At 36.4% G+C, this 24,519-nt stretch overlaps 1 protein-coding gene across 2 annotated transcripts; it reads right to left on the bottom strand.

Moving 5' to 3' along the window:
- Positions 1 to 152: 152 nt before the first annotated feature.
- On the bottom strand, positions 153 to 23,478 carry coro1b (coronin, actin binding protein, 1B). 2 transcript variants are annotated; one of them, XM_067399704.1, is made up of 11 exons: positions 23,363 to 23,440; positions 19,167 to 19,372; positions 18,884 to 19,006; positions 16,853 to 16,982; positions 15,111 to 15,292; positions 13,524 to 13,643; positions 12,252 to 12,356; positions 11,021 to 11,166; positions 8,720 to 8,777; positions 5,363 to 5,671; positions 153 to 1,717 (listed from the first exon to the last, which is right to left on the bottom strand). In XM_067399704.1, the coding sequence occupies exons 2-11, from the start codon at positions 19,368 to 19,370 to the stop codon at positions 1,595 to 1,597; spliced, it is 1,500 nt and encodes a 499-aa protein (XP_067255805.1). In that variant the 5' UTR covers positions 19,371 to 19,372; positions 23,363 to 23,440; the 3' UTR covers positions 153 to 1,594. The 2 variants fall into 2 exon arrangements, with proteins under 2 accessions (XP_067255805.1, XP_067255804.1); XM_067399703.1 differs by having other exon boundaries at positions 155 to 1,717; positions 23,061 to 23,478.
- Positions 23,479 to 24,519: the final 1,041 nt, after the last annotated feature.

The following is a 24,519-nucleotide window of genomic DNA, read 5'->3' as shown; positions in this document are numbered from 1 at the left end:
ATCAGTTTTTCTTATGTCACTGCATATGCAGTTTCATTTCAATTTTTATTAGCCTTGACTACTTCCTAGTTTCCAAAATAGCCAGGATATGTGCACTCTTATACAGAAAAGAATCACTGTCTGGCACCACTAAGCTAGTCACTTTCATAACTAAAATTATGTTTTGACCTCAATCACAAGCCAGCCGGTGCAATCCGTAAGTGATTGTAATGCGATGAAAAATAAAACCAAAAAAATACACAGTAGATATGGCTGAATGTAATTTATTAAAAAGAACAGATTAAGTTAGCACTTAAGTTTTAAGTAAATGGGTACTTAGATCATGTACAACATATACAACAGATAAAGCTAGACATTAAATCATTCACAAAGGAGGATGAGTCGACCCTCGGTTTGAGTCATCCCTGATTGTAGTGCCAATGATTACAAACTAAAAATAAAACATACAAAATCACCACCATCTAAACCTCTAAATCAATGTCACATTCTACTATAATTTTTCATATTCGATCAAACAGGAATGAAGCACAATTATTTATCAAGAGGTGCAGGGTGAATCTCAACAATCCTGCCAAGAACATGTCCAGGTCACTCCAAATCAAAGGAAAGATATAAGAAATTATATTTTTTAAATGTTTATAAATAATTTCATGACAATTAAGCACATTTTGCTTTATAATAATGCATATGTATTGATGTAGTGTCTTAAATTTTTTCATATTTAAATGTAAAAAAAAAAAAGTTTCACAGTATGTTAATATGGTAAAATGTTTACTGTATTACAGCAGTGGGAATATAATGAAAAACATTAATTTCCCCAAAATAGGAATTTAAAAAAACAAAACAAAACAAAGTAAAATTACAATATGCAGAGCATGTGCTTAAAAAAATAAATGTTGAAAATGTCAAAAAAATAATTTCTTATTATGCTTTGGGTGTGAAATGTGACCTGGACAACTTTTCATCCTAGAAGATTTGCAACTGCATCTGTATTTTCATGTCTGAAACATTTGCCCTACAAGCAAATGTTTCTTCATTATACTGACAGCTCACAAATTTCTTCAACACCAAGTACAGTTTCTATCACAAGCTACACACATTTCCACACAAGAAACTCTAACAACGTCCAAAATCAATGCTACAAGTGTTAAGACATATAATGGAAGAAAGAAACTCAAGAACAGTGCTGGTCAAAGTATAAGCACCATCAAAGTTTAGCGGAAGAAAGGAATTAATTCAGCATGTTGGATTATTACATGTTTCATGCTTCAAAAAGTAGAAGCAGTCATAAAAGCTGTCTTAATGCACGCTACAAGAGATTATCAAGTCTGCTTTTCATTTTTCATATTGACCCAACCAAATTCTGACTTCAAAGTCTGTAGTTAGCAGTAAGTACCTGATGTAACAGCCCTATTAAAAGCAGAAAATGAGCAGCATTATATATCAGTGCATCAATAACCAAGTGTACCAATAAAGCTCAATTAATTCTTTGTATCACTATGTCACAGTAATGGACCTACATTTCCCATAACCCTTCAGTGAAGCTTTTTGAATGTAGGTAAGGCTATGTGTTGTGATATGTTTGTAGTTTCCTTTACACTTCTCCATCCTCAATTCGGGCGAGTTGTCTTTCCAGTACATCGATCCTGTGACCCTGAGCCAGCACCAGAGCACGCAAAGCCCGCACCTCCGTCAGAATATCAGAAAGCTGGTCCTCCTGTGCAAGAAAGAAAAACAACAACAATGGGAACAACGTCTACTTTGACCCTCAAACGCTGTAGTAGGAAGAGTTTGGTTCGTGTTGTTAGGATATCTGTTTTCTGTGCTAGAAAGCATGGACTTCAAAAGGACGAAGACTAGGGCTTGAACTGATATGGTAAAACCGACGCCATCGTTATTCTACATATATCACTGTGTATCAAGCGCTGAGGTAGATCTGGAGCTGAAATTCAGATATGGTAATGGCCATTTCGTTTCTGACAGGCACTATAAGTGTACCAATCACAACACATTGGACCATCTGACCAAATCAGAGCAGAGTGACTGAAGTGAGACTGAATCCTTGATTGAAACCATTTCAGACACTGTGAGAGAAGAGGTGATGCTGCAATGTTTATAACAAGAAAATTGAAGTGTTTTTTTTTTTTTTTTTTACCTTGAACGTGTTGTAATCCTAACCCCTCCCCAGAGGAGAGGGGTTAGGAGCATCATAGCTCATTTCCATAAAGTTGAGCTGACTTCAACTTTCCTCAATGCCCACACCGTCCAAGACACACCGCGCCACTGCTAGCCGTAGACTCACACTGAAAATGAATGACTTCCGGTCACTTTGACACTCTTGCTGGTGGCGGTCCAGTTAAGCAATCAGGTAGCGACTTCAATGAGGGGGGTAACAGTTTGGCAGAGGGTCGAATTTCAGCACAGGGGCACTTTAACATAAACTGGTAAGTTGGAACTGAATGCCTTAAATCAGGCAGAGTAGTGTGGTAAGATTACATTTATTTGACTGAATTATTGAGATTGAGAGAGAGAAAGAGAGATGCATGTGTGAATGACCGTATCTATGTAGCGTATCTCTCTACTAACAATGAAACTTTGAGTTTAATTACCGGTACTTCAAAAAACCATGATGTAATCACGGTTTGAAGATGAAGCAATCACTATCGAGTATTCTGACAGACCATGGTGTAAATCTTAGAACTTGATTCTGATTGGCTGGAAGGTGTGCGTTCAAACCGTGTAACGCACAGGTAGTTCCAGTCAGTGTAATCACTGGATGGGGTCGAGAGGGCAGGTGGTAGGGTGGCTGGAGAGAAGAAGTTTAGAGACTTCTTCCTCTGTGTCTGTTGGTTATGAGTTCCTGGATGTGTGAAACTGAGAACTGACTATTGATAGTAGTTAGGGTTGCCACCCGTCCCGTGAAATACGGAATTGTCCCGTATTTACAGCCAAAATGACGCATCCCGTATCAAATCAATACGGGACGCGATTTGTCCCGTATTTTACATAGGTCCACATTATGTACCATCCCATGCAAATCACCCCACCCGCATTGTGTGAAGACATGTCCTATTCTGCCCCTGATTGGGTAATACTCGCTGCCATCATGGTTTGATTCGTTTGTTTCAGGTTCACGGGCCGTGAATCGTGGCCAATCAGAGTCAGAGGAGGGGGGGACGCCGCCTCGCCGTTTCTCTCCTGAGGCAGATAGTGTAATGTTTTTTTTGTTTTGTTTTTTTATCACCTCAAGTTTTTGATTGATAACGTTAGATTTCATATGCTGCCTATTAAGAAATAATGTTAATAATGTACATTAATCATGTTATGGTATGATTTGTTTATTAAGGTTAAGTTGTACAGTCAGACACATAAGCATTACTTTAATAAGAGATAAGAGAGATATATTTAATACATATTTAATCAAAATATAGTACCTATGTGAATAAAATAAACAACTATTTGTTATGCTTAACCAATTTAAATAATTGCATCATTCAATACTATAGAATTAACAATAGACAATATAAAAATGGAATAAATAAATACATAAATATATTTACTTACAATAATAAAAATGTTGTTAAGTGTTTTACTTAAATAAGAAATGTTTGTAGATATATCATTTCCAGTTATTTAGGTGTGGTTTCACTGTTTGGATGGTGTTACTGCAAACAATGACAAATATTTTAGCCAAAATCTTTGTTCACAACAAATGACAATTTACAATTTGTTTAATTTATAATTACTAAGTTATGGATCTGTTAATTTAATAAGTTAATAAAATATGGTTAACATCTCACAAGTTCCTCCAAAAGCTTATTTTTTGTGGTCTCAGTCACACTTTGTTGGCCTATGTTTATTATTGTCATAGCTGTGTATTATATGACCACTTAAGTTGTGATAGTGAGAGATTGAGTGCATCTGTTCACACTGATTTCAATAGCAGATATCTTATTATAATGTCCATTGGTATCAATCTTAATATTTTTATGAAAATATGTTTTAAGTTATGATATACCAGCACTGGCACGCCATCGGGACTGTGGTCATCGTGGCCCCGAGGGGTGTGGCCCCCACTGTGGCAGGCGTCCCTTATTTTTCTGTATTGAAGGTGGCAACCCTAATAGTAGTTGTTTTGTTTGTGAAGTAATTAGCAAAATCGTCAGTTGTTAAAGAGGTGGTGGAGGGGGGCAGAGGAGAATTGAATGTTTAAGAGTTTGCGTGTGTCTGAAGCACTGTTGATCTTATTGTGGAAAAAGGAAGTTATGGCAGTCTGCGAACCTTGGCTGAGAACGAGAGGAGCAAAGACGGATACAAACTGAGGTCAGCGAAATCATTTAATTTGTGCCATTCTCTCTGCTGCCCTGAGTTTTCATTTCACGATTTTAATGTACTTTGCGCACTTTGACTTGTGCATTAAAGGCAACCTATTATGTCCCTTTGGGGTCAATTAGAATAGGTTTTCATGCCTGAGTGTTAAAAAAACACATAATTGTTTAAAATATTTGACATTGTTGCAGCACCTCTCTTCCCAGTCTGTCAGAATCACTCTGTTTAGTCTCTGTCTCTATGAAGATCAGGGTTGCTAGGTCTGTGCAACAAAAGTAGCCCAATGGCCATTCAAAAATAGGCCAAAATAGCCCAATGCAATTTTCAGGTGGGCGAATTCTCCACTGAATTTGTACGTCTAGGGGGTGTTTTGGGGATGTTGGAGCAATGAAATTGTAGGTACAGGGGTGGAAATCAACCCGCAGCAAGAAAAAAAAAAGTAGCCCAATTCTACGGGAAAACCATGGACTTGGCAACACTGATGAAGATCCTCCTTCTGATAGTGCAATGTGCTCTGATTGGTCAGCTGGTCTAGTGTTGCGATTGGTCAACCGCTTTGAGTGTGTTCCGAAATGTCACTCCCCTTACCATAACTGCGAGTTTCAACACACTACTAACTCAACCAGGCCTTGTCCCCTTTAATTTGCTCATGCCTTGGGCGGGAATGATTTAAATGAGGAGTATTGTGACTTGCTTATTCCCAGAAAAAAAAAATTCAAGAATACAATGGAGGTATTTCAGGGAGTTCAGAAACAATGCACACAGATATAGAGAATAACTCCCTTTGGAGTGACTTTGTGCTTGGTAACTTTGCAAACATTTTTCATGCTCAAACAGCAACATTACACAGCAAAGTTGAAAATGTAAGAGCATAATAGAACCCATTTAAAATTGTGTAATACACATCTAGCCATGGATTATTTCTCACACACACACACACACACACACACACACACACACACACATACACACACACATACACACACACACACACACATATATATTTATTATGAAATGTCAAACTGTCAGTCACCTCTTTCTTTACTCTCTCTATCCCACCATCTACATCCCTTCCTCCTCGTCCGTGGCCCAACCCCTCACTTTCCATCTCACCCGCCATAGGGTTTGTAGGCGCAGTAGTGCTGGTGGGACTAGTGTTGGTCTGAGAGAGCAGTTTGGGTCGACCCCGCAGTGTGCCGCATTTGGATGGAGGGGCCGTGTAGCCTCCGCTGAGAGAAACAAGGATTGGAGGGGCATCTTGTCCTGCTATCCAATCTTCCGCCAATAGAGCAGGTTCTAATCCCGCTGTATCTGGGTACAGATCCCCTTGAAACAGGTCAGACTGATTGTGGGGAGAAAAAAAAAAAAAGAAAAAAAAAAAGTAATTTAATTTAGAGAGATGATGCCGTTTGATAAAATATATCAAATGAATAGTTTGCAAATGGGCAGTTAAAATGTTTTTTCTTACTTCCTCTTTCACAGAGACACAAAGACTCCAAAAATACAGCAGTGGGGCAATTACCAAGAATTTATAAAATACCACAAAATTCTAATAATGGTAAATTATTCACCCTCTTGTTGTTCTTTCTTCTGAAGAACACAAAAGAAGATATTTTGAAGAATGTTGGGAACCAAAAATTTTCGGTTAACTTTCAGTTAAAATGTTGGGATGTTTTTAAAACTAAAAGACTTTCAAATCACATGAGCCAATATTTTATTCACAATACAACATAGATAACATAAAAAATGTTTAAACTGAGAAATTTTACACTTTTCCACTAAATGAGCTCATTTTAAATTTGATGCCTGCTACAGTTCTCAAGAAAGTTGTCACAGGGTCAACAAATGGCTGAAAAAGCAAGAAATTTTGAGAAGATTCAGCTGGGAGAACATCTAGCAACTAATTAAGTTAACTGATATCAGGTCTGTACCATGATTAGCTATAAAAGTGATGTCTTCGAGAGGCAGTCTCTCAGAAGTAAAGATGGGCAGAGGCTGTCCAATCTATGAAAGAGTGTGTAAAAAGATTGTGGAATACCTTAAAAACAATGTTGCTCAACGTCAAATTGCAAAGGCTTTGCAAATCTCATCATCTACAGTGCATAACATCATCAAAAGATACAGATAAACTGGAGAAATCTCTGTGTGTAAGGGACAAGGCCGAACACCTTTATTGGATGCCTGTGGTCTTCGGGCCCTCAGAGTACACTGCATCACTCATCTGCATGATTGTGTCAATGACATTACTAAATGTGCCCAGGAATACTTCCAATAACCACTGTCGGTAAACACAATCCGCTGTGCCATCTGCAGATGCCAACAAAAGCTCTATCATGCGAAAAGGAAGCCATATGTGAACATGGTCCAGAAGCACGGTTGTGTCTTGTGGGCCAAGGCTCATTTAAAAATGGACTGTTTCAAAGTGGAAAAGTGTTCTATTGTCAGATGAGTCCAAATTTGACATTTTTGTTGGAAATCACAGACGCTGTGTCCTCCAGGCTAAAGAGGAGGGAGACCTTCCAGTGTTTTATCAGCATTCAGCTCAAAAGCCAGCATCTCTGATGGTATGGGGGTGCATAAGTGCATATGGTATGGGTAGCTTGCATGTTTTGGAAGGCACTATGAATGCTGACAGGTATATAAAGGATTTAGAGCAACATATGCTCTCCTACAGACAATGTCTATTTCAGGGAAGGCCTTGTGTGTTTCAGCAGGACAATGCATAACCACATACTGCAGCTATTACAACAGCATGGCTTCATCGTAGAAAAGTCCAGGTGCTGAATTAGCCTGCCTGCAGTCCAGATTTTTCACCTATAGAGAACATTTGACGCATAATTAAACAAAAAATATGACAAAGATGACCACAAACTCTTCAGCAGCTGGAAACCTGTATCAGGCAAGAATGGGACCAAATTCCAACACCAAAACTCCAGAAACTCATAACCTCGATGCCCAGACATCTTCACACTGTTTTTGAAAAGAAGAGGAGATGCTACACCATAGTAAACATGCCCCCGTCTCAACTATTTTGAGACCTGTAACAGGCATCAAATTTGAAATGAGCTCATTTCGTGCATAAAATTTTAAAATTTCTCAGTTTAAACATTTGTTATGTTATCTATGTTCTATTGTGAATAAAATATTGACTCATGTGATTTGAAAGTCTTTTAGTTTTCATTTTATTCAAATTAAAAAACGTCCCAACATTTCCAGAATTCAGGTTGTAATTGGTAACTCATTGTTGACAAAAAAAAAAAAAAAACATATTAGCTGCGTCTCATTTCGGAGGCTGCATCCTCCGAAGGTCTCATTTAAGAAAAGTAGCCGTTACATTGCAAAGTAAGAAAGAAATCACAAGTATTTTACTAAGTGTTTTTAAGAAATTAAGTATTTTACACCTCACGAGGAATAACAGTAAATTTTATTACAGTTACTTTTCTTAAATAATACATCCTTGATGACATATGCAGCCTACAATAAATTTAATAAAGTACCTACAAATGCAACCTCCGGAGGAAGCAGCCTCCGAAATGAGATGAAGCCAATGAGTCATTTCTCAAAAAATGTTCTTTTATGTTCCAAATAAGAAAGTAAGTCAAACAGGTATTGAATGACATGAGGGTGAGAAAATTATGATAGAATCTTTTATTTTTAGGTCAAGTATCTCTAAAAATACAGTAAATTGTAAGAAGTGTGACAATTGTTCAATTTTACAAACTGAGCAAACTCTTTTTCTGCAGTAACTGACAGCATTTGTAAATTTCCTTGAACCCATAAAAACCCTTTAAATAATTATAAAGCTCTAAATTGTCTAATGTCTATTTTTATTAATGAGTGACAAATAAATATTACACATATTTTACACATTTACTTTGTTCAGTTTTGTCAAAATTTGTAATTTAAACAAAAAAAAAATCAAATGACATTTCTACTCTGAAGTATTATGATAGATTAGTGTTTGAAGTAATGGTGTAACTGAAGGATGAGCATATCATTACCATTTGAACATACTTTTTTTTTTTTTTAACAAATTGCAGTCAATATGACTGATAGCTGCCTTACAATGAGGAGAAACCCAAGCATCGCTGTGCAGTTATTTACCTACACACAAGGCAAGAGAGTATTTACAAAATGGTATTTTTCAGAGAACTTCCTGTCACACTCTAAACTTTCCAAGCTTTCAAAGCATACAAACTTCAAAAAATTCAACACTTCTATCAGAACAAAGTTCTACTCAAAGCTCTTGTAGATGACAAAATGGAATGACTAACGAATGATGGAATAACTAGTGGTCAGAAGTTACTTAGTAACTTTCCTTTCTGTCTCTCTGTAAACACAGATTCAAAACTGAACGCGTGGTCACTCTTAACATGCAGACTGAACCTACCTTCCGTGGCACAGTCATAGATATGGGCTCAACCTTTCTCTCATGAAGTTTGTAGAACCTGTTGGAATAAGATGAAGAAAAATGGAGATAAATGCAAGCACCTGAGAGAGAGACGCTGTATCAGAATCAGTGCAGGTGTGAACTGATCAGTGCTTCTCACTCAAATGAAAATGAAAGATTTTTTAGCAAATACTTTTTTTTTCTATTTGTTACTCACATAAAGTTACTGTACAGTTTCAAAACATCTAGAATTATATTGTATGAGTGGTATAATTGTCTTTTATGGTTCTTATTGTGATTTTTGAAGCTTGAAAGCCACTTTTCATTATACTTTTTGTTATATGGAAGACAATATTAGCATGAAGTATACACTATTGTTCTTAAGTTTGGGGTGAGTATTTGAGTTTTTTTTTTTTTTTTTAAGAATACTTCTATTCAGTAAGGGCACATTAATTTAATCAAAAAGTGACAGTAAACACATTTATATTTTAAGAAGACAAAGATTTCAAATAAATGCTGTTTTCTATTCATTTTCTATTCATCAAAGAATCCTGAAAAAAAAACATACATTTTTCTTGAGCAGCAAATGAGCATATTAGAATGATCTCTGAAGGATCATGTGACCCTGAAGACTGGAATAATGATGCTGAAAATTCAGCTTTGCATCACAGGAATAATTTTTTTTAAAATGTATATATATATTTCTATATATCCTAATTACTGTTAATGTAATTCATTTTTCCAGGAGCTCATTGCTTCTACCTTCAGTTAAACTGCTAACAGTGACTGTAAATTAATGGCCTAAATTACTACATTTGCTAACTGCATTCTTTAAATTGTAATGTTGACATGCATTCTCTGTAAAGCTGCTTTGAAACGATATGCATCATGAAAAGTGCTATACAAATAAATGTTAATTGAATTGAATATATTACATTAAAACTTATTTTAAATTGTAACAATTTCACAATGTTAATGTTTTTACTGTATTTTTAATCAATTAAATGCAGTCTTGCCCTGCGTTCCATTCGGAAGTGCTCATCCCTATGCCCTAATCCCTTCAAAGGGTTTACCCTCCGGAGTGAGAACTTCGAAGGGGATGAAGGGTGTAGGGGTCAAAAAAAAACTTAAATACGCATTCATTTACTGTAGTAACATTATAAGCTACTGCTGGTCTTTTATGTTAAATATAATGTAGGCCTATATTGTGTCTATGTATTTGAACCATTTGAATGGACTGATAAAGGGAGCTGTAAAGTATTTTTGTTTAAGTACAATGTCATTTTGACCATAATAATGTACCAAATCTAAATATTACAGTAGTATAGAAAAATACTATACATACATTTATAAGAAAAATCGAACTCTGAGCCTCCTGTACCCATTCTGTGACGTCAAACAACTTCCCTGTGCAAAGGATCATGGGGGCTCGAAGTGTCCATCAGTTGTACCCTTCGAAATCCTTCATCCCTTTGAAGTGGCCAGTTTTGAGCACTTCGGTTTGAAACGCCCCTTCAATATGGTGGCCATGATTATTTTCACTCTGAAGTGCCCTTTGGAGGGCGATATATCCCGTTTGAAACGCACCGTTGGGGTCACCAGTTCACCCTGTTTGGACTTCTGTTTTGCACCATTTCCCGCCACTAGTCTGTCACCATAGTTACTGATCACTTTCATCATCACTATCTGCTGTGTTCCATTACCCACCTCCTTTGTCAGTGTATTTAAGTCTTGTGTTTTCAGTCCGGTATCATCTATGTATGGATGTGTCTTGTGTTTATCAGTTTGTGGATTTACTTGCCTGTGGATTTATTAAAGGCTATTCTACACTTCATCTTCTTCTTTGTGTGTATACTTACAACCAGGATGTGACACTTGGTGAGCAAAAGAGACTCAAATATATTTTAACTTATCAACTAAAAAAAATATCAACCCCAATTTTTTTTTTAGTTCCAGTGTATGTTGCAGCATAAATAATCTTCAAATTTCTTTCTGTGTTCCTTGGAAGACAGAATGGAATCACATGAGCATGAGAAATCATTTTCATTTTCATTCTTTTGATTCCCATTTGCTCAGTTTTATACTTATTTGTCTAGGGTGTTTGACCAAGAACCAGTCAAACAGCTTTGGCACTAAACACTAAAAAACACTAAAGTTGGAGTTGCCACTCAAATGTTTTCAGGGATTCATTAAAACAAATGAAATGCAATCAAATCTGTACCCAAATGGGATTAAAATGGAAAGAACCAGGAAATCAAAGAATGACACTGTCTTAAAGTCACACAGTAGTTCAGTTCATACCTTGCTATTTCACACTTGTTGACATCTACTCCTCGTTTGCTTAGGAAACCAGCACCTCTCTGTGGCTCCTTACTGCTGTACAGACTCAGGAAATGAACAAAGGGTGACTCATCTGTCACCTCAAAGTAACGAATAGTACAGTCGCCCTGTGAGAGAGAGACAGTCATAGACAGCTGAACTAGAGCTTATTGACTACAATGGATTTCAATTCACATTTATTTGTATAGCACTCTTCACAATACATATTGTTTCAAATCAGCTCTACAGAAAATCCAAGTTTCTACATTAGTTTAGATTAATCTGTGATCAGAGGTGACTGTGTCCATGTAATGCCCATATGTCACATGTGGTTCTAAGAAAATACAAATATCATGTATTCATTTAGGCAGAAATAATGATCTCACTGAAACAGTTATTACAAGTCGTGATCATGATATATATAGAAAATTTGGCAGTGGTCAATTACCAGTTCTATTTTTATTACATGGGCCTCATGTACCATGGTATGCATCAAAGTACCAAAGTATTAACATCTGATACCATCACTGTGCTATTTACCAACACATAATTTACACATGCTTACAGACTGAACTACCGATCAAAAGTTTGATGATAGTGAGATTTGTTTTTGTTTTTCTGAAAGAAATTAATACGTTTGTGCATTCAAATTTATCAAAAGGTGCCAGTGAACACTTACAGTGTTACAAAAGAATTATCTCAAATAGACATTTTCTATTTATCAAAGAATCATGAAAAAATGTATCACGGTTTCCACAAACATATTAAACACCACAGCTGTTTTCATTTCACTTTGATAATAATATAAAATGTTTCTTGAGCAGCAAATCAGCATATTAGAATGATTTATGAAGACACTGAAGACTTGAGTAATGATGCTGAAAATTCAGCTTTGACAACACAGGAATAAATTACACTTTAAAATACATTCAAATAGGAAACATTGTATTACTGTTTTTTCTGTATTCTTTGATCAAATAAGCCTCTGGGAGAATTAGGGATTTCTTTCAAAAACATAAAAAAAAACTTACAGACTCCAAACTTTTGAATGGTAGCATATTTTATATGTTTACTGTATGTGAGGAAAAATACCCCAGGCAGTGATTGGACACATTGTCTGTAAACAGCACAGTGTATATATCTATGTTAGAGCACCTAGTGAAACCTGTCATGCAGCAGTTAAAGTTGATAGGGTAAAGCTGCGTAATCCTACCTTGCCGCACAAGTAAACCATGTTGGTGTCTGGGTCATAGAATGGAAGCAGAACTCCGTTACTGGTGTCCATTTCCTGTGTAACCATTGGCTCAGAGAGATCTTTCTGAAATGCACAGACAGACAGAACAGGTTATCAAAACACATCAATAACTGAACTAAGATAGAAGTATTAGAACACTCAATCTGATTGATTCTCTATATAAATGATTTAATGTTTCAAAATTATTTGGGAGTGTATGATTATTGCTGCATGTGTCCTGGGGCCAGATGCATAAACTTAGCCACTAAGTTAAAGGCACAATATGTAAGTTTTTTGGATTAAAATACCCATAAACCACTAGAACAATGTTACATATTTTGTTGACTTGTGTACTTACATTATCCCAAATGTTTCCAAGAATGTTTAAATCCAGAGAAATAAGCAATTTTAACACAGGCCGTGTCCATGCGTCGCCAATCAATGACATCAATTTTCGGTTTTATTTTGTAGAAACCATGGAAACACCAAAGACGCTTTAATATATTGTGTTTTATAAGACAGGTGAGCAACTGTCTGGATACATTCATCGACAGAAAACTAATCATGTTATATAGCTCCACACAATAAATCTTATTGTTTAAATCTCGTTTTCTTGATATACCACGAGTACCATGTTTTACATGCCTAATATGAATCTAGCTTACTGCAGTGTGCAACAAGTGTCTCATAGTAGCCGCCGAACGAATGCACAGTAGTAACATTATAACAACTTTCAACACAAAAATGTATCTAATATGATAAAACAGCACTGCGTTACCCCACATATGCATGACCGGAAGAAGCGGAAGCGGTCGTTTGTGGCATAATAAAAGCTCAACTGCACTCGAGCCATGTGTCGCACTTGTCTCTCATTACTAATCACTCCAGCAGCCTTGTTCCAATTCAAAGGCTTTCAGCCACATCCTGCTTCATACTACAGTAATGCTAATAAATCTTTAATACATTAACTCATCCATTATTATGATATGAGCCCTATCAGATTCTTCTCCACCGGCTGTAGACATGAAGACAAAACCCTTCATGATTCTGTAAAATCAAGGCATCATCAAGCTTTGTTTTGAATAAACAACCTCTAGTGGTGAAAATTACATATTGTGCCTTTAAGGCTGTAGCTGCATCCCAATTCAGAGGCTGCATCTTTCGAAGGGCAGTTTCCGGGCAATGAAAGATACAACAGATGGTTCTTGCTGACCAATGGACCAATGTTTTTCCACTACGAAATGCTCTTACTGTGTCCCAGAGGGCAAGCTGTCTCTCACTCATGCGACTGAAGCCGGTTGTCAGGATTTTCCCATCAGCCAGAAAGACAGCCCTCATTGGCCTGGTTCCCTCATGAGCCTTCTCCCGCACCTGTGACATCATAAAATGACAACAAAAATCACATATCTGTGCAAAAACGCTGATATGAAAACACATTCCAAAGTGACCTGATGCAGAATACAAGGACAGCTTCAGGGCAAACCCTAAGCTAAATGGAGACTTTTCAAGTTTAGAGGCAGCCACAAAATAGTTTTTTTTTCCTTCTTCTTCTCTTTTTATTGACTTTTTAAAATGTTAATTCATTAATATTCTATTCATACATAATTCAACATCACTAACAAGTCTGTCATATCTCAAATGGAGCTGCAGTGACAGACCAGTGGTTATGTAATGCTAATCTTCCAATGAATATGAATGTTATTTTCACATTATTAAAAAAAAAATATTAAAAAGATCATGCAAATGTTCTATTTTGTTAGATTTCCCATCAGCTCACACTAAAAGATCATCGTGGACATGTCCCACCCAGCACACAACAGCTGCTGCCCTCATGTAGACGCCTGAGATCACTAACAGCAGAAACATCCAGCATAAAGAGCAGCTGCTAAATAAACATTCTTAGAATAATCCTATTAGTCCTCAGGTGCACTTAATGTCCATGTTTACATTGTACACCTGACCTATTAGGAATAGAGTGGTACAGGTATGACGTCACTTTGTAGGCCAACTGGCAGTTAGCATCACACTGGTTCCCTCGACAAAAACCCCATAGGCTCATTTAGTGATGGCCGATTTCAAAATACTGCTTCAGGAAGCTTTGGAGCATAATGAATCAGTGTGTTGAATCAGCAGCAGTTTGGACCGCCAAAGTCACGTGATTTCAGCAGTTTGGCGGTTTGACAAGCAATCCGAATCATGATTCGACACAATGATTCATAATGTTCTGAAGCTTCCCGAAGCAGTGTTTTGAAATCGGCCATCACTATTTTGTTTTTTTGGTGCAAATATGTTTTTAGTACCTTTATGGATCTTGAGAGAGGAAATGTGTTATACCTGCACCACTCTATATTCTATCACACTGAAATCTCCTGTATCTTCACTACCTTTCAAAAGTTTGTGGTCAGTAACATTGTTTTTGAAAAAAATTTATCCTTTTATTCAGCAAGGATGCATTAAAATTGATCAAAAGTGACAGTAAACACATTTATAATGTAAAAAAAAGATTTATATTTAAAATGAAAGCTGTTATTTTGATCTTTCTATTCATCAAAGAATCCAGAAAAAAAATTAATCATAGTTTCCACAAAAATATTAATCAGCACAACATTGATAATAATAAAACATGTTTTTGAGCAGCAAATATACTAAAATATATATTACTGTTGTTACTATATTTTTGTTCAAATAAATGCAGCCTTAGTGAGCAGAAGAGATTTCTTTCCAAACAATCTTACCAACCCCAAACTTTTGAATCTATCTGTGCCACGTTCCTTAACAAAATCCTGGTTGGGAAACCCTGACGCAGGAATTTGAGGATGCAGGAACAAACAGACCGACCTTAAGGACAGTTCCACGCCGGGGATCAATGACTCGTAAGGCTTTGTCTTTACAGGTGGTGCACAGGATGTTGCCCTCTCGGTTCCAGCTCACGCTGTATATCAGGTCTGGATGGGCATCACTCAGCTGGTAAATCAGCTCCCCGGTGCCCACATCCCACACACAGACGACATTATCACATCCTAGAGCATGGACACACAAGATCAAAGGGTTACACTTTATTTCGATGGTCCACTTTAGACATTCGACTCACTAGGGTTGTCAAACGTACCGATACCACTAAAAAAAAAAAGTGGATAGTACCAGCATTTCTGCAATACCGGTAGTACAGTGTACCGGCAGGTATATTCGGTACCCACTAATAGAAGCTGTTTTCGCTCTTGTTCGTGTTTGCTTGAGCACTCCGAGCATCAAAGGTTTCTATTTGCAGTGTGTTTTTACAAGCATTGAGCACTGCAGCCAATCAGAATCATATCTGTTGAGCGCGTGTAGCCAATCAGAGGTGCTAATCAGTAGAATCCATCTAACAGCTGAAAACGCATGAGGTTTGTTTTGTTCAATGCGAGCCGTATGCTCGCAAATCCTTTCAGTATAACCAACAAAGTGTAAATATACAATGTAAATAAGAGATTCACTGTTCAATCAAGAAAGCTTTTTTATTATAATGGGAGTTTTCGTGAGAATATGAACAGAAGTTTAGTTTTTCATGCTGTTCAGTACACTGCAAAGTTCCTGGATTGACAACCATATTAAATGCGCCGTTGAATAGGAAACTGTGATGATTGACAGTGATAAACAATGGACAAGACAAAACAGGACAACATTTTTTTAAAGTACTTAATTCAACAGTTTTTGCTCTGGTATGGAAATTGGTACGAAGACATGTCAACTAACTCTCATCAGAATATTAGTAGACTGCAGTAGACTGTTTGGATAGGTTTAGGTTCGGGTTAGCAGACATGTAGTTGCAAAGTTACTTAAAGTTAATAGAATGTCTGTTATGGGATTATAAGCAGACAGTCTACTAATACTCCAACTGGCAGTTGACATGTAGTTGCACAGTTACTTATAGTTGGTAGACTGTCTAAAATGGACCATGAAAATAAAGTGTTAATGATCAAAGGTCAAAGGCCAAAAGGTCAGCAAAAAAACATCTTACCAGTTTAAAAGCTAAGCTTTGCATCTCAGATATTTACATGCTAATGCAAATCAAACCCAAAGCCGCCTTCCTTTGTCTAGTTGTGCACAAGTCTTTAAATCAATCTGTGCATGAAGCAGATCAGTTTTAAATCAGAGATTTATTTATGTTACTTGTACAAGTGTAGATGTGCATACATATTGTATATCAATTATTTCTTAAAAACAATATAATGACTTCTAAAACCACTTTTTGCAATCCCTATTCATTTATCTGACTCAATAGTGTAATGTCTTCTATTATCTTCATTTGGTGGCTTTTCTCAACAAATATTTATATATGCAATATATTAAGATTTATTTACAGAATCAGCCTATAATGCAGTTCATTTTAATCGATTGAAGCTCCATTTTCTTTTCAATACTTTGAAGGTGCACAAAACCATCAAACATCTCCAACATCCAAAATTAGGGCTTGATAAAAAGATATGATGCAGGTTTAAGACACCAGAATTAGAGCACATGCCAGAAATAGAGTGTGCCAGAACAGACTTAATCCAAGCACTGTGAGCCACAAAATATATATAGACAAAGGAAGAGCTTACCTGCAGTCAACAGGATATTGAGAGCAGAAGGGTGCCAGGCTAGGATGCCCACTCTTTTACTGTGGCCCTCGAGAGTCACAACAGCTTCAGACAAGGGAGATGTAAGACCATCGTCAGGAATCTGCCAAATCTGTTATGCAAAAACACAGTGCATCTCTTTTTAGATACACAAGTTAGTCTTCAGTGTCACATGATCCTTCAGAAGTCATTCTAATATCCTGATTTGCTGCTCAAGAAACATTTCTTATTATTATCAATGTTAAAAACAGATGTGCTGCTTAATATTTTTGTGGAAACTGTGATACACTACCATTCCATTTCAAAAAGACATTTATATTGTTATGAAAGATTTCCATTTTAAATATGTACTGTTCTTTTAAACTTTTTATTATTAAATAAAATTAATTTAAATCCAAATAAGCATATTAGAATGATTTCTGAAGAATCATAAGACCCTAAAAACTAGAAAAATTTCTGCTGAAAAATCAGCTTTGCGTCACAGAAATATTATAAAAAGAAATAATAATATAATATAAATATATAATAAATAAATATACTATATTATTTTGCATTAAATATATTCAAATCAATTAAATTAAAGAATGCTTAAAAAATTGATTTCTTAAAAATATTAAGCAACAAAAACATTTCCAACATTGATAATAATAAGAACCATTGTTAATAACTGAGAAGAATTTTGCATAATCAGCATTTGGAGTTATTTCTGAAGGATCATGTGACACTAAAGACTGTAGTAATGATGCTGAAAATTCAGCTTTAACGTCACAGGAATAAATTACATTTTAAAGGGGACCTATTATGCAAAATTCACTTTAAGAAGGTGTTTGAACACAGACGTGTGTACACGGTGTGTGTAAACAACCAGCCTATAATGGTAAAAATGTTTTTGAAAAAACTCCTTTTTTATAATCTCCATAAATCATAAACAGTCTCTCCAAAAGCACGATTTAGATTTACATAAGAGTAGGGGGACGCCCATGAATGTTGTTGATCTGCCCTCTAAGCATAGATAACTCCCTGAGTGAGCCGCAGCAGTCTGCCAGTTCTGTTTCCTCACTATAGCAGCTGGAGATGTACAATGTCTGTGCCAAAAAACATTACAAATGTTCTGTTATTGGATGTAGTACGATGAAGTTAAGAGTCTCTGTAGACTGCAGGCATCTGAGCCACACTCTTTTACGAAGTAAATGTGCCGAAGGAAGTCGGTAAAGTGTTATATATTTGTGCAAATCATTTTACGCTGGACTGCTTCACGAACGAGGCTCAGTTCAACACTGGATTGCACAAAAGATTAACCTGACGGTACATGCTAGTCGAGGAGTTGAATCAACTTAACTACAACAACTACACAAATTTATCCACTAACTATTCAGAAATGTCCAGTTGCATTCTAAAAGGTGTAACTTCTTCCTGAGTCTCTCCATCAGTGTCCGACTCCAGTTTGAACAATGTAAGGCTGAACACCGTTACTGACAATTGTCATTTTGGCTGCGTGAGATTCTCCAGCTTTGTTGATGTTAAGTATCCAAATCATGAGCTGTTAAAGCTCCACCCTCTTCAGGAAAGGGCTCGGTGTGTTTTTGCTAACAACCACATAGGGGCAAATTTGACAAGCTATGATAAATGATCTGTGGGGTATTTTGAGCTGAAACTTCACAGACACATTCTGGGGACAAAATACATAAAAAATAAATTATTCCAAACTTTTGATTGGTAATATACATATATTATATGGAAAAATATGTATTATATTTTTACATAGATTTTTACAAACTGTTTGGTTCAAAAACACCATTTCAAGTCATATAGAAAAGGCTGAAAAATAATCAAATAAATATTGAAAAACATACTCAACACTTTTTTTTTTTCAACAAAATGCAATATTTATGTATGTATATGTGAAGCCCCAGCGATGCTATCTTCATGACTTCATGCAATGGATATTCAGAAGACACCTTATTCACCATTCATATATGAGGTGCAGGTTTTGTTGAAGGGAATAAAGCAAACCTTGACAGTGCAGTCCTCTGAGGCACTGGCAATAACGTTGTCATCATGTGGGCACCACTGCACATCCAGCACTGGAGCGGCGTGTCCGCACACAGTCGGGGTGTTCTGGTCCACTCTACCACTCTAGTGGTAAGAGAAATAAAAACAATGTGAGCTGAACCAATTTTATGGAAGTGTTGGTTTGATTATGCAAACTACAGGAAATATCTCAAACACCAACTGTAAATCCTCACGGCACATTAAAGGCATTCATTTGCATATCGCAGAGAGAGTGCATGCCAACCTTGGCGAGCGGAAGCACAAGAAAGGCTCCGCCTCCTCCAGCCTCAATGACAACAGCAATGAACTTCGGATTGGCAGCACACAGCGGACCGTCCCATGTCACGCGTGATACTCTGACATCATCAAGGCAATGCTCAGCCTTCCAAGCCTGGGCGAACACATGCCTGAACTTACTCTGCCTGACAACACCTCTCCTGAAGGACATGACTGTGGGCAGAATAGGGGAAAATACAGTTAGTAGAGATCATTAATTGAATAAACCAATCATGGAATAGTTTTATATGAACATTACATGAAGCACAAATAAATCGTTAACAAATCATACAATAAGTAAAAATTAACAATGCAAAGCAACTGCAATTAAATGCAGGAAAAAGACTGATCACATTTCAATATGCAAATAATACTGGAATGACATCAATAAGTTGATTAAGTAAACTTTAATCTTAAAGGGGAACCAAATTTGCCTTGATCTTTTGACATATAAGAGGTTTCGGTACCATTAAAACCTCTTGCAAGTTTCAGAGATTAAAACATCCTCCTCATTAAAAACAAATCATTTATTCAATCAAGCTCCTAAAACGGATCGTTTTGATACTGCGGGAACTGTGACGTCACACAGGCAAATACATTTGCATATGCCTTCCTCCAGAGTAAAACATGGACAAATACTTCTAAATCAGCACACCATAGGCCCCGGCCCACTGGCGTTCAATCGCTTAACGGCTAACATTTGCTTTCACTGGATGTGAGCTTTGCGTCATGACAAAAGCAAGTATAACCCATTATAATCACAGACGCTGTCTACACTTGATAGTATACAGATGCGCATTCAGTTTCACATTTGTTGTTCTGTTTCTGTATAGTTCAGAAATTTCAGTTTAGGAACATACTTTAAAGTTTTAACAAAAAAAAGCTATTGAAAATTACATAATTATTGTCTGACAAAAAAAAAAAAAAGATGCTCATCGAACATTGTCACACTAACCTTATAGGATTTTAAACTAAATTTAAGTAGTAAAAATATGATGAAAAATCCATGTATCAACAAAGAAGGTAACACACTAACATCAACCACAATTTTGGTTTGGATATATATATATATATATATATATATATATATATATATACACACACAGGTGCTGGTCATATAATTAGAATATCATCAAAAAGTTGATTTCACTAATTCCATTCAAAAAGTGAAAATTGTATATTATATTCATTACACATAGACTGATATATTTCAAATGTTTATTTCTTTTAATTTTGATGATTATAACTGACAACTAAGGAAAATCCCAAATTCAGTATCTCAGAAAATTAGAATATTACTTAAGACAAATACAAAGAAAGGATTTTTAGAAATCTTGGCCAACTAAAAAGTATGAACATGAAAAAGTATGAGCATGTACAGCACTCAATACTTAGTTGGGGCTTCTTTTGCCTGAATTACTGCATCAAAGCGGCGTGGCATGGAGTCGATCAGTCTGTGGCACTGCTCAGGTGTTATGAGAGCCCAGGTTGCTCTGATAGTGGCCTTGAGCTCTTCTGCATTGTTGGGTCTGGCATATCGCATCTTCCTCTTCACAATACCCCATAGATTTTCTATGGGGTTAAGGTCAGGCGAGTTTGCTGGCCAATTAAGAACAGGGATACCATGGTCCTTAAACCAGGTACTGGTAGCTTTGGCACTCTGTGCAGGTGCCAAGTCCTGTTGGAAAATGAAATCTGCATCTCCATAAAGTTGGTCAGCAGCAGGAAGCATGAAGTGCTCTAAAACGTCCTGGTATACGGCTGCGTTGACCTTGGACCTCAGAAAACACAGTGTACCAACACCAGCAGATGACATGGCACCCCAAACCATCACTGACTGTGGAAACTTTACACTGGACCTCAAGCAACTGAATTGTGTGCCTCTCCTCTCTTCCTCCAGACTCTGGGACCCTGATTTCCAAAGGAAATGCAAAACTTACTTTCATCAGAGAACATAACTTTGGACCACTCAGCAGCAGTCCAGTCCTTTTTGTCTTTAGACACTTCTGACGCTGTCTGTTGTTCAAGAGTGGCTTGACACAAGGAATGCGACAGCTGAAACCCATGTCTTGCATACATCTGTGTGTAGTGGTTCTTGAAGCACCGACTCCAGCTGCAGTCCACTCTTTGTGAATCTCCCCCACATTTTTGAATGGGTTTTGTTTCACAATGCTCTCCAGGGTGCGGTTATCCCTACACTTTTTTTCTACCACATATTTTCCTTCCCTTCGCCTCTCTATTAATGTGCTTGGACACAGAGCTCTGTGAACAGCCAGCCTCTTTTGCAATGACCTTTTGTGTCTTGCCCTCCTTGTGCAAGGTGTCATTGGTCATCTTCTGGACAACTGTCAAGTCAGCAGTCTTCCCCATGATTGTGTAGCCTACAGATCTAGACTGAGAGACCATTTAAAGACCTTTGCAGGTGTTTTGAGTTAATTAGCTGATTAGAGTGTGGCACCAGGTGTCTTCAATATTGAACCTTTTCACAATATTCTAATTTTCTGAGATACTGAATTTGGGATTTTCCTTAGTTGTCAGTTATAATCATCAAATTTAAAAGAAATAAACATTTGAAATATATCAGTCTGTGTGTAATGAATGAATATAATATACAAGTTTCACTTTTTGAATGGAATTAGTGAAATAAATAAACTTTTTGATGATATTCTAATTATATGACTAGCACCTGTATATATTTAAATACCCTGGTCTGTATTTGGACATAATCTCAAAAATGTTACCAATTAATATGGTCTATCACATAAAATGTCATATCTACTTTTTCAAGTCTGTTGACCACTAGGTTATTAGGTCAGATACGCTTAAGTATTGAGGTAAAAGTGAGAGCTCCTCTTGTCCAATGCAACTCTAGAAGCCTGCAGCTCTCACGTGTCTGTGACTGTGCAGGGAAGAAAATGACACAGCTCAAGTCACAAACCACAAACTATCAAGATTTAAGGTCTGATGTTCGGTTAAATTACATTACACATTCACATTCTAATGAGATATATTGACTATATATTTGGTAAAAAATTAACCCTCCCAAAACACTTTTTGTCTTTACTGTGAAAATATAGAATCAAGAGACATGCCAAAAAGTAAAACTACATGTAAACATCTCACTATAAATGGCTTACAACTTTGTAAATCCTAAAGCTCTGACATGAGAGCTGTGGTCTAAAGGTTGCTTTCTAGGAATGAGTTTTCATGGGACATTCCTGTGCATCTTTTCCCAATATTCAAAAGTCTTATTATTGTTGTATAAGTAGTTTCACATCATCTTTATTATGTCTTTAAATAAATAAGCTATTGTTTTAAATTATTATTATTTAAAAAATGTTATCAATGTAATAACCAACATGCAGGAGTCCAATGCTGGCATGTTAAAATGGTCTTTGAAAAGTCATTGAATGTTTTGGAGTATAACAAGATGTTGCCGTGGCTTGAGAACAAGTCCATTAGAAAGAAGAAGAAAAAAAGAATACTTGGTTTCACATTAAACTCAAACGAACTGGGAGACATCTTTCAACTCCTCATCAACTGTATGAAGCCATTAATATTGAGTGGAAAACTTCTTTAAAACGGCCTGCAAGTTTACCCACAAGGCTTAAACATTTACAGAAAAAAAAGGGGAAGGCTGTTTCTTGATAAGTTACTTTATGTACAGTAAAAGACCAATAAAAGACCTCTAAATATTTTGCCATTTTTGGCTTGGCCTTTTTTTTTTTTTTTTTTCCCAGGAGATGTGTTATGGGGCTGTTACATTAAATCACGCATAAATGCGGATGACAAAACATAAATGTAACCGCAAAAATGGGCTAATGACATAAATGACATATGAGCTGGTTGCATTCATTCGTACCTCTGTTTGGGGGTTTCCTTCTTCTTTATTTTCTTCCCTTTTCCCTTTCTTAGAAAAAAACTGTCAAAATTAATAAAGCTATTCCGGCTAGAAAAATAGTATCTATATAAATGTAGTGATCTATATAAGCTATACTAATCCTTTGAGTGTGTTGTTATCGCCGGGATATTCTGCATGGTCAGGTGGAACAAATCCAGTCAATTTTAGCAGGCATCGACAAATTAATCCATATTATCAGGAAAAATAAATGCACAACTGTATGTTTTTTCAAAATATAAACAAAGCTGAAAAGAATACTGTACAGTTCAGGAAGTTAAAATAAATCAGGAAGAGCGTCGACACCGCTGAAGGAGAAAAGATGATGGGTGGTAAATTCCTTAGCGAATGTGCCTAGAATTAAAAGCAACGACGTGTGAAGCTCGCCATGGTGAGCAGTCAACAAAATGGACGCCGGTACGCCTTTTTGACGAAATAAAAGTCCCCTTTTGAACGCTTTAAGATAACCTAATGAATAGGGTTAATCAATGTCTATGTCTACGGCATGTTCAACACTTCATAAACACTATTATTTTTCTGTGATGGGAAACTGTAAGCAAAAAAAGTATATTCATACTAATTAAATAAATATTTTCCAATGCGTAACGTTAAACTTTTTATTCCATCTTCTTCCACTTTTAAAGGCAGTTTTGGTCAACATGAGGAATCACTTTAATCTTAATGAAGTGCTATACATAATGACAGTGGCGTAAAAGGAATTTTAATATCATGTGATTGAGTCAGATCTGAATTCAAAATAAAAGTCCAAGCATCGTGATGGAAAATACCATAGTCAGGCAAGTGGTGCAGAGTCAAATGAAGTCCAGCTCCACCTCTCTGGACGTCTATGGGGTTGGTGGGTATAAAAACTTGCCAAACACCTTTTACAAACCTATTGTCAATGTTTTATGCAATTAGCTAGTCATCTAATAAAATTAAATATCAAGTGTATGTATAATATGTGTTCTTATTTTCAGGGCTTGTTTTGTTTGTTCCATGGATGGCTCAGCTAAACAGGCCAATAACAGACTATTAACTACTGTTATTCCTTTTAATTATACTAATTTCTCATTAAAACGTCTACAAATGTATAAAACAGATCAGAGATCAGGTAAAAATCATATACATTTGTTAAATATATTCAATGCTGGGGTAAAATACAGCTTACTGAAATGTTTCATGTAAATCGCTCAATCAATAGTGTTTCAACCGCGGATAAAACAGCTTAGTATATGTAACGTAACGTTACATTTACCTAAGTAAAGCTATTCAATGTCCATAAACTGTATAGTTAATGAGAAAATGTACTATATAGAGGAACATTTTGCAATTTTGAAATTTGTGACAATACCACCCCCCTCCCCATCAATTCCCACTCCAAGCTGAACTCAAAAGTTGGTAGCCCTGCATACTTGATACAATT

Source organism: Chanodichthys erythropterus, chromosome 11, assembly GCF_024489055.1.
Source record: "Chanodichthys erythropterus isolate Z2021 chromosome 11, ASM2448905v1, whole genome shotgun sequence".
Taxonomy (NCBI): domain Eukaryota; kingdom Metazoa; phylum Chordata; class Actinopteri; order Cypriniformes; family Xenocyprididae; genus Chanodichthys; species Chanodichthys erythropterus.
This window is presented reverse-complemented; position numbering and strand designations above follow the sequence as displayed.